Source organism: Gymnoscopelus braueri, assembly GCF_963280865.1.
Source record: "Gymnoscopelus braueri genome assembly, chromosome: 12".
NCBI lineage: Eukaryota > Metazoa > Chordata > Actinopteri > Myctophiformes > Myctophidae > Gymnoscopelus > Gymnoscopelus braueri.
In genome coordinates, this window is record NC_137614.1 from 35,649,794 (window position 1) to 35,661,366 (window position 11,573).

General features: G+C 40.8%; 1 protein-coding gene across 1 annotated transcript in view; it reads left to right on the plus strand.

The window, feature by feature from the left end:
* LOC308097323 (agrin-like) overlaps window positions 1-11,573 on the plus strand; it is a 419,134-nt gene that overhangs the window by 309,440 nt on the left and 98,121 nt on the right. The window contains 1 exon segment of the mRNA XM_080445056.1: window positions 3,375-3,480. Coding sequence (XP_080301182.1) covers window positions 3,375-3,480 — 106 coding nt within the window.

Sequence of the window (11,573 nt, forward strand, 5' to 3'; positions counted from 1 at the left end):
CTAATACAAGATGTGCCAAATAAACCTCATAATGAACAAAGGATTTCAGGCCACTGTTCATGACCATATTCATAGCAGTGCCATGCATCTATTCATTGTCATAGAGTGCACCATAGGCCTAAATCTGAAATCAGTATATAATAATATAATAATAATACACAAATCCTGTTTTTGTGTCATGTGAGATGTATTATTTTCCATCTACTGTGCTGCTATTGGACAGCTGACAGTGCGGTCTCCAATTATTGCATCAGTCTTTTATCTAAATGTGATAGCTCCACTCCAGCTGATGGTTAATAAACAGACTAAATGTGATATGTTTTTAGATTCAGACAAACACTTTTTTTTCCAGTGGTGTGTCTTTCTGCTGTTAGTGTTGACAGCATTAGTAATTTCTTGTCATGCTTTTTCATGACGGTAAAAGTTCAGAGCTTGAAAACGGTCTCTTCGCGGCCATTTCACTTATTTGCGCACGACCCTCGAGTCTGCATGCCTTTTATGGTGTTTGACAGCATTGTGCAAATCAAACTGCGCTTCTCCAATTTAGGAAGAATTGGCAGTCATTGTCTGGCACACCTGGGGCGCGCACAAAATCTTATTTAAGAAAAGCTGTGGGCATGATGCCCATTGTCACTGTTGTACAAAGAGAAACTTACGGCTGACAAATGTTTTGGACGAAATCCACTTTCATTTAATCATTTAAATGTTGTGGCAAATGATGAGACGAGTGGCACAATAAAAAAAGATAATTTTCCATAAATGACACGTAGCTTGTGAGGTAGTTCAGACAGATACACTCTAGAGGTTTACACACACACATATCCTTGCAATTAAATAGTTCTCTTCTTATGTTTGGAGCAGAGAGTCATATATAGCAGAGCCTGAACCCCAAGATCAAATACAATATTCACACTTGTATTTACATTTAATAAATAAAAGGTTTTCAGTCTATTCTGAGTTATCTGTTCATCTAAAAGCCTTGACAGTATATCATTTTTGCTAAATTGTACTGTAGCTAACACAGTTTCTTGTGTTAGGGGCCATATCCACATAAAGTGTTTTTCTCATCTCTTCCACCTCAGAGCGAATTGTTGCAGTATTATTTGCCAATTCCGTTTTTTACCGAGTATAAGTCAGATTTGATGCTTTCAAATTCTTCAGCCAACACAGCTTTTAGTTCAGACCCGATCAGCTTGGCGATATCTTTTGTCAGTGAGGAAAGGATTTCAGCCTTCAGGTGTGCCTCCTCCAGTATAGGAGTCATTTTAGACTTTAACCACATTACCTTATACTTTGGCTATTCAAAAATATCAGATATACAAGCTCTGTGCCGCGCTATGAGCTTGTAGATCTGCAATTTTTTGCAAAATCATGAAAATGTGTGCAAATCTTTGAATCTATATTTTTTAAAGCAAACATTTTTAACTAAAATCTTTGCTTCTGGGGATTCTACAAATGTCTTCTAAATCCCAACAGTTAAAAAAAATAAATTATGTTGCTATAATATCAGTGGTTCTCAAACTTTTTCATATCAAGACCCCCAAAATAATATTTGGCCGAGGACCCCCATCTCATGTTGTTCCAGGGATAGGACCCCCAGAAGCAAAGATTTGAGTAAAAAAAATAAAAATATATAAAAAGATATATATATATATTCAAAGATTTGCACAAATGTTTTTCAAAAATAGCAGATCTACAAGCTCATAGCGCGCTCTGAGTTAATGTGTTAATAAATGTGTTAATACAGTCTTAATGTGTTAATAAAACATCAACTGATGCACAAACTTGGACACATCATCAGTGTTCACTGGGTGTTTCGGGTCTCGCAACAGACACCCCCCCCTCCAGGCGACCCTGACCGAGGCTGATCAGACCCCCGGCCTGTGTCCAAGTGGCATGCTACTGGCCCCACTGTCTCTTGGGGGGCTTATAGGGTGGCAGGTGAGATGTTAGCAGCAGGTGTTGGCGACACGAGGAGGCTCTAGGCACTGTGTGGGTCGCCTCTGGGCCTTGGCTCCTCCTTCGTCTGACCAGAAGTGAGCCTTCTTCTGCGCGGTGCGTGTGTCTGTTGCCGCTGGGCAGCAAACGTCTCCTTCTGCCTTGATGGATTACACCCTCCTTGCAGGTTTTATCGCAGTCTGTAGCTGCTGGGTTCTTCCTTACGGAAGAAGTGGTTTGGGCTGCCAACTGATATAAAATAAAGATAACAGGTTTATGGTAATAACTCGTGGCCTTTTAGTGGGTTGAGGTGTGCCTAGAAAGAACTTTTTTTTTTTAAATCAGATTTCAGCGGAGCCTGTCAACCACACAACCTACTCCATCGCCTGCTCGTTAGCGTCAGAAAGTGTCTTTTAACCCATTGATACCTGGAACGCATCTGTGTCACTTTAGATGTCTTTGGCTATTCAAAAATAGCAGATATACAAGCTCATATCGCGGCACCGAGTGCCGCGATATGAGCTTGTAGATCTGCTATTTTTGAAAAATCGTGGAAAAAATATTTGGATGTTTGGATTTAGAAAACATTTTTAAGAATGGCCTCAGGTCTTAAAGGGTTAAGGTGTCAGTGTCCTTCCTATGGTAAAGATGCCGCTGGAGCGCTCCTCTTTCCGGCGGTCGAGCATCGCGTCAGGTGCTCTCAGTGTCCAGAATGTTTTGGCAGAGCGCTCGGGGGGGGCTTCAAGCAGAAAGTAGATGAACTTTTGGAGAGCATGGCCGGTCATTTGATCCTCCTGATTGTGTCTGACAACACCATGGTTACCACAACCATGAAAAGTTTGTTTCAGTTAGTTGTGCTAATAATTGATTGGACGTTTGAGCACAGCAGCGGTTGAACGGTCCGAACGTTACGGTCATGTTTACGGTCCAAACAGTGCGAGCGCTCTGGACCATGAGATCGTCTCTCTGTCGGGTGGAAACTAGGGCTGTCACGATTACAAATTTAATTGTGTTTCTGTCGTTGAAAATTAATGGAATATTATGAATAAAAATTGCATTTGTGTTTGGCTTTTAGCTTTCGTAAACTTTTCGTTGCACAGGGCAGATATGACAAATAACACATATTTAATTACTTTATACATAAAAATAAACATTAATAGTGGAAATAGCCGATCTATAAGCTCAAAACGCGTCGCAGCGCGACGCGTTTTGAGCTTATAGATCTGCTATTTCCACTATATTCGACATTTTTTAACATGGAATTGATTATGACGATTATGCAAAAAGAATTGCGATTTTATAAAAGAATTGCGATTAGACGATTATGTATTAATTGTGACAGGCCTAGTGGAAACGTCATTACATCCAAAACTGTTAATTTTCATACTGTATCTTGTCTATAGGTGTGTGATTCGTTCTGTCCATCTCGTCTATAGGTGTGTGCGTCGGACGGACAGACCCACATGAACGAGTGTGTCCTGAAGAAGGCCCGCTGTGAGAGACAAGAACACTTGCTGATCCAGAGTCAGGGACCTTGCACAGGTACGTCACTCATTCATCCACCACACCACCACCACCGCCACTGAAAGGATCGCTGATCCTTTCCTAAAGCTTCCAGAGGAGAACATCCTCAACACCTCATCTCACACCCTCATTTCACTCATCCATGGTATCAGTTGGTGGAAGAATGAGTAGCAATACCCCCCCAATGTAGAAATACTGTGTTTACAAGTACTGTGCTACAGGTCCTGTGTTCAAAACGGAAGTCAAATTGTGCAAAAGTATTGGCATCAAAATATACTCAGAATCATATATGCATGTCATGCTATTGGCCTATTATTGATCATTAAAGGGATAGTTCACCCCCAAAATGACTTTTTACCAGGTTGCAAAACCTGGTCTACGTCCACACTCGCTAGTCCTGACTTTTGCGTCACCTTTTCCTCATTGGCTGGTCCTTTAGCCAATGAGGGCTCACTGTTCTCTCAGAATATGGGATCTAAAGACGACCCACAATACTGTGTTCGGCCACTGTATGTAACTCTATGGTAAGTGGCGCTGTTTGCTCAATGTCCTCTCAGAATATGGGATCCAAAAACTTTGCCATGTTTAGTGAGAGAAATAAGCAACCTGGTATAATATGACTGTGTCATATCTTGTTTTGTATCGATTACTCAGACATTTTTTTTTTTCATGGATATTTTTTAGTTTTTGTCGCATTATTCCTAAGCCAATAATTTGATGACCGGCAGCGGTTCCAGTAGGAGACACAAAGAGTCTCCTTTGTGTCTCCTACCGGAACCGCTGGCTACCGGTCCGGCGCTGGTCATCAAATTATTGACTTTGAGGAATGCGACAAAAACAAAAAAATATCCATGAATTCAAGTGTGACTAATCGATAGAAAATAAGTAATTTTTTGGGTGAACTATGGCTTTAACCACTTAAGACCTATTTTATACTTCAGCTTAAAAAATGTTACTAATTATTAATAATCTGTATCTGCAAAGTAACCAGTAACTAAAGCTGTCAAATGAATGTAGGGGAGTAAAAAAATAAAGTACAATACTTGCCTCTGAGATACAGTGGACTAATAAAGTACCATGATATTGTACTTTAAGTACAGTACTTGAGTAGGTGTACTTTACACCAGCGGGTTGGGATGATGATGAGCTGTAGTGACACCGCTGTCGTCTCAGCCCGATAATAACTGCTTCTTGAGAGAGTAGAAATGTAACGAGAGAAGGTCGGATTCCGGTCGGGAGATGGCATTTACTTTCTGCAGCGATGAAATGCCCTTGCGATGCACTCACGTACACAGTGAAAATTTCCGTGTTAACCCACTTAGACCGGGAAAGAATCTGTGTCATTTTTTTATTTCTTTGGCTATTCAAAAATAGCAGATATACAAGCTCATAGCGCGGCACCGAGTGCCGCGCTATGAGCTTGTAGATCTGCTATTTTTTTTTAATATATATTTTTTAAAGCAAACGTTTGTAAAATATGTTCCAGGGAACCCTAGAAGCAAAGATTTGAGTTACAAATGTTCGCTTAAAAAATATATATATATTAGAAGATTTGGACATTGTTTTCAAGATTTTTCAAAAATAGCTGATCTACAAGCTCAAAGCGCGGCACTCGGTGCCGCGCTTTGAGCTTGTAGATCTGCTATTTTTGAATAGCCAAATAAATCTAAAATGACAGAGATGCGTCCCCGGATTGAATGGGTTAATTTAACCTCTGAGAGTTTACAAAGGGTCCATTTGGTTACATTTTTTAAACTCTCAGATTTAACTCATGGATAAATTAACACTCTGGATTTTACCGTGGGAGCACTTTCAAAACCTGTAAGCGGATCAGCGTTCTACTCTTGGCGAGGGAACGACTCGAGAGCCCTTTCTCGAGGGCACATTGACGGCGTAGAGTGGGGAGCAATTACAGTTTACCATTTTACAATTTAGGCATTTTAGCAGACACTTTCTGCATAGTATAACTAGCATCTATCAAAAGAGGCAACAAGAAGCGGTATAGCTCTGGTCCATATAGCTTTAGGAGTTCTCCTTAAAGGAGTAATTCACCCAAAAAATGACTTATTTTCTATCAATTACACACCCCATGAAGCCTTGAATTCATAATTATTTTATTTTTTTTGTCGCTTTTTGCCAAGTCAATGATTTGATGACCGGTTATATTTCCGGTAGGAGACTCAAAGAGTCTACTTTGTGTCTCCTACCGGATACATTAGCATCTTTCTGCCGGTAATCAAATTTTCAAATTACCATAATAATTATTATTAGGAATGCGACAATAAAGAAAAAAAATCCATGAATCCATGGGGTGTGCAATTGATAGAAAATAAGTCATTTTGTGCGTGAACTACTCCTTTAACGCTATGTGGCAGTGCAGTGCGTTTATTTTCATCATTGGCCCGGTTACACCGCAGTTAAAAATAAATAATATTATGCACCCAAAAGACGGATTGTTGAAAGCCTATTCTCCACAGTGAGAAGACTCTCAGAACCCCACCTTTTGTGTAAAAATCCACTTTTTGGCATGAAAACAAAATCTATCTACCAGATGGACATACTGTACTTGTATTCACTCAACAATGCCACCTACAGATCAGGTCAATGTTATTTTTCTATTGACCAGATCTGTAAGTGGTGTAGTTCAATTTAAACACTTTAACCTTTTATATTCAAAAATAGCAGATATACAAGCTCATAGCGCGGCACCGAGTGCCGCGCTACAGTATGAGCTTGTAGATCTGCTATTTTTCAAAACTCGTGAACATTAGTGAACATTTTTAACACAAATCTTTGCTTCTGGGGGTCCCTGGCACAACATATTTTCAGACGGGGGTCCGTGGCCAAATATTTATCAATTTGAGGGGTCCTTGACGTGAAAAAGTTTGAGAACCACTGGTATAGCTGATGCGTCATTCATACGATTGCTCTTTTTCAGCAACGCCCGGCCTGCTTCACAATCGCACATTAAAACCTGGGAACTTCCAAGTACCACCACACAGTCTTATACTGTTTGCCACTGAGACAGCTCCACTGGAGTAGTTAGGGGTTCAGCGCCTTTCTTAATGGCACTTAAGGGGTGTTGGGGAGGGTTGGGCGGTGGTCATTCACTTCCAGTGGTGGAAAAAGTGCTCAAAGCTAAAAAAAAATACTGCAATAAAGAAATACTCTGTTATAAGTAAAAGTCCGGAATTCAAAATGTACTTGAGTAAAAGTACAAAAGTATTGGCATCAACATGTACTTTAAGTACCACAAGTAAAAGTACTCATTATGCAGAATGTCCCATTTAAAATAGCAGATCTTCAAGCTCACAATGCGTCGCGATGCATTGGTCCAGAGAAATCGAACCTGGAACTTTTTTAGCCACAAGCACGCTCCTCTAACCTCTGCTGCCTGCCTACATTTTTGGACGAATTAATTGCGAAAAAGAACAAAACAAAAAAAATGCCCCCAGTACGTAATGACCTTGAGTCTGCAGTCCTCATGAGAAATAATAATTAACTTTTCCCCGCCAAAATAATTTGCCAGGCGGTCTTGGGATTTGAACCGACGACCTTTGGGTCACGAGTCTGCTTGTCTAACCCTCTTGACCGTCACTGCTCCCACTTAATTTGCTTAACTTTTATAAATGAATGCAGAGGTTTTTTTTTGTGTGTTTTTTTGGCAGCGAGAACGGGTTGCCAGATAAGCGTGTGAGCCACTAGGCCGGCCACGGTTGTGCTCTTCCTCCTGGCTATGTGTGAAATGAGGGTCCAGGGAGCTGCTTAGAGAGACACATAAGGGATTCTGTGTGATCATTCCTGCCCGTTTGATTCCCTGTGGCTCTTTAGAGGGTGAGGGATGGAACGAGAGAGAGAGAGAGAGAGAGAGAGAGAGAGAGAGAGAGAGAGAGAGAGAGAGAGAGAGAGAGAGAGAGAGAGAGAGAGAGAGAGAGAGAGAGAGAGAGAGAGAGAGAGAGAGAGAGAGAGAGAGAGAGAGAGAGAGAGAGAGAGAGAGAGAGAGAGAGAGAGAGAGAGAGAGAGAGAGAGAGAGAGCGAGCGCGCAGTGGTGGAATAAGTACTCAGAGCAATACCACAATGAAGAAATACTCTGTTACAAGTAAAAGGCCTGTATTCAAAAGTACAAAAGTATCCGCATCAAAATATACTGAAAGTATCAAAGTACTAGAATTGCTCAAAAATATTGTTAAACCTTTTCAAAAATAGCCTAAGTGTAAAATAGGTTTTGGAATATATAATAATTTTAAAACCGCAAAAATAAGTTACTAATTGTATGTAATAATTGTAGTGTAGTCTAAGTAGTGTATAAGTACAATATTTGCCTCTGAGATGTAGCGGAGTAGAAGCATAAAGTATCAAAAAATGGAAATACTCGAGTAAAGTAAAAATAAAAAAAAACGTAAGTATATCGTCTCTGTCGGGTGGAAAAACCTCATATGTCCAAAACTGTTACTTTTCAGGATTCAAACTCACGAACAGCAAAAATAGCATTTTAATGCTTTTTTGTGACGCTGTAGGATCATTAAGTAGGGCATTAATTTACGGGGGGAAAAAACAAAAAGTAAAGAATATGAAGATAGGAGGTTTCTGCCCGACAGCAACGATATATAATACTCGAGTACATGTACAGTAACGTAGTTACTTCCCACTACTGCTGAAAGGGTGAGGGATGGAGAGAGAGAGAGAGAGAGCGAGAGAGAGAGAGAGCTACGCATGCGTTTTCATGCTCGCTCTCCCACCCTCTCCCTGCAGATCGGCGCCCTTCCTATAAGCCTGGCCTCCTTGGGCACTGACTGTCACGCTTTCTGCACCACGCCTGGATAATCAATCCCTTCTTTTCTGAGGAGTCCTTCCACGACTAGCATAGAGAGCTTTCGGGCTCCGCCGGTCTCCCATTGGCTGCCATATAAACAGAAAGAAGAAGAAGAAGAAGAAGAAGGAGGAGGGGAGAAAGAAAGAGAAGAAAAAAAGACTCAGATCTTTGGGAATTTTCAATGCCCGTCCCGCATTAGCAATGCAAGGACAAACTTTGCCTCAAAAAAACTTCTCCTCAAAGCATTAACCCGATAAGACCGGGGAACGCAGCTGTGTGTCATTTTTACGATTTCTTTGTGCTATTCAAAAATAGCAGATCTACAAGCTCATAGCGCGGCACCGAGTGCCGCGCTATGAGCTTGTAGATCTGCAATTTGTTTTAAAAAATCGTTTTAGAAAATCTTTTAAATCTATTATTTTAACATTTTAACTCAAATCTTTGCTTTTGGGGATTCTACAAATCTCTTCTAAATCCTAAATTTTGAAAAAGCTTGTTGTGCTTGTTGCTATAATCAGTGATTCTCAAACCTTTTTCGTGTCAAGGACCACCCAAAATGATTTGTATTTGGCCGCGGACCCCCATCTCAAAATATGTTGTTCCAGGGACCCCCCCAGAAGCAAAGATTTGAGTGAAAAATGTTCACTTTAAAAACATATACCTATATTCAAAGATTTGTACACATTTTCACGATTTTTTTAAAAATAGGCTATGAGCTTGTAGATCTGCTATTATTCAAATAGCTAAAGTATAAAATAGTGGCTACACAGATGCGTTCCCGGTCTTAATGGGTTAAAAAAAAAACTCTACCGAACATTGCGGGGTCCTCGCTCTAGAGTATCAAACGTTCCCTTATTTTTATTTATTATTATTTTTCTCTCCCAAGGATTGTGTTCATATAAACTTGTCACATTTGTGTGCAGCTTGAAAGGTGCTGTCTGTCTTGATACTGAAACATGGGAGTCTGAAGCGGCCCTGGGAGCTGATTGCCTTTGCCTGTCGAGCCCGTCCTTTTATTACGAAACGTGAAATCTGGGTCAGGATTCACAGTGGCAATGTGAAGGGCTTATAGAGAAGAGGAACACCTTTAAGATCGGGAACACGTCTGTGTCATTTTCAAGATTTCTTTGGGCTATTCAAAAAATAGCAGATCTACAAATACAGTATGAGCTTGTAGATCTGCTATTTTTGATAAAATATCGTCTCAACAAATGTCATTTTTCTGAAAAACTATTGCTGCTATATCAGTGGTGCTCCAACTTTTCCATGTCAAGGACCCCCAAAATGAAGCCCCCAGAAGTTAAAAATGTTCGCTTAAAAACATATACTGTATATTTATCAAAGATTTGCACAATTTTTCCACGATTGTTGTTTTGTCACCTTTATCCAAAGTGCTTTGCATTCAACCTGCTCATCGGGAGCAGTGAGGGGTTCAGGTGTCTTGCTCAAGGACACTTCAACACTAAGGGGAACCGCCCGGGGGAATTGAACCGGGAACCTTCTGATTCTCAAGCGGCTGCTCTACCCCCTGAGCCACTGTTTTAGTATAACCCATTCAATCCGGGACCGCATCTGTCATCATTTTATAATTTGGCTATTCAAAAATAGCAAATATACAAGCTCATAGCGCGATTTTCATTTTTGAAAAATCATGAACATTTGTGCAAATCTTTGAACATACATATTTTTAGAGCGAACTTTTGTAACTCAAATATTTACTTCTGGGGGTCCCTTGAGATGGGGGTCCGCGACCAAATGCATATGACTTTGGGGGTCCTTGACATGAAAAAGTTTGAGAACCACTGATATTATTGCAACGATTTAGCAACGATTTAGAAGACATTTGTAGACACGTTCCCGGCTTGAATGGGATAAACCAAGCATTACAGCAGGCATAGAAACGTAAAGAGGCGTGAACAGATCTGTCCTCGCAGGCATATGAACGACTAGCCATTCTCCTCGGCCACGCCACAACAAACGCGGCGTCCAGCCGCCTCCAGGAGGAGAGAGGGGTAATACGGCACATCAAAGCCAGCTGTATTGCACAAGACAATGGCCAGTGAAGGGGAAAAACCCTTTGAAGGGGAGAAGAACATATGAAATTAAAAGTTCCCCCCCCCTTGTCCTAATAGGCTCAGTACAGATAGCAGGAATGGAGCGCTGGGAAAGTGGCAAGTTAAATGAACTGTGTCCAAAGCCCATCTCTGGAGTGGGGAAAGCAAAGTGGAGAAAAAAAAGGGGCGCGAGCCGAGTCATCACCATTAGGCTCCAGCTCATATCCACACCAGTAACAGCGTGATTTATGGGGCCCTGTATCCACTGGCTGCAAACTCCAAATGAGCAACACACGGAAAAAAGAGATGGAGAAGAAGGGAATAGAGAGAGAGAGAGAGAGAGAGAGAGAAAGAGAGAAAGAGAGAGAGGGGGATTTCTGCTCTCCGTCTTCACAACCGGCGAGCGTTGCGCTTTTTTTTTGCCTCAGGGCCTAGGGAGAGTTTGAACAATAATATCTTTAGCTCTTACATGTAACAAATAGCTGTCCGCTCTCCCCCCACCAACCCCCCCCCCCCATGTGTTTTTGCACTTTTCTTTTGCCTTTTCGGGGAAGTTCTGGCTCTCTCTGGGAAAGGAAGTTGTTTTTTATTTTTGCTGCGTTCAGAGCTGTCATATTAGCATTGGGGGGGGGGTTGGTTGGTACACCCACAGGCAGCTAGCGCACATCAACATAGGCTGCCGCACGCAATCACAAACACATACACAGTGGTGGAAAAAGTACTCAAATTCTTTACTTAAGTAAAAGTACCAATACTGCAATATAAAAATACTCTGTTACAAGTAAAGTCCAGAATAAAAAAAATACTTGAGTAAAAGTACAAAAGTATTGGCATCAAAATGTACTTAAAGTACCAAAAGTAAAAGTACTAAATATTTGAAAATAGCAGATCTACAAGCTCACAACGCGTCGCGAGCTTGTAGATCGGCTATTTTCAAATAGCCTATGTATAAAATAGGGCTAAAGTGGTTAATGTATGTTTTATTATAACATAATTTATATCTGAAAGGTAACTAGTAACTAAAGTTTTCAAATAATTGTAGTGGAGTAAAAGTACAATATTTGCCTCTGAGATGTAGTGGAGTAGAAGTAAAAGTATTGGAAATTGGAAATACTCAAGTAAAGTACAAATACCTCAAAATTGTACTTAAGTACAGTACTTAAGTAAATGTACTTAGTTACTTTCCACCACTGCACATACAGTACAGTAGGCCCGTTCCCTCACACACAGTAATGTGAAAAGCA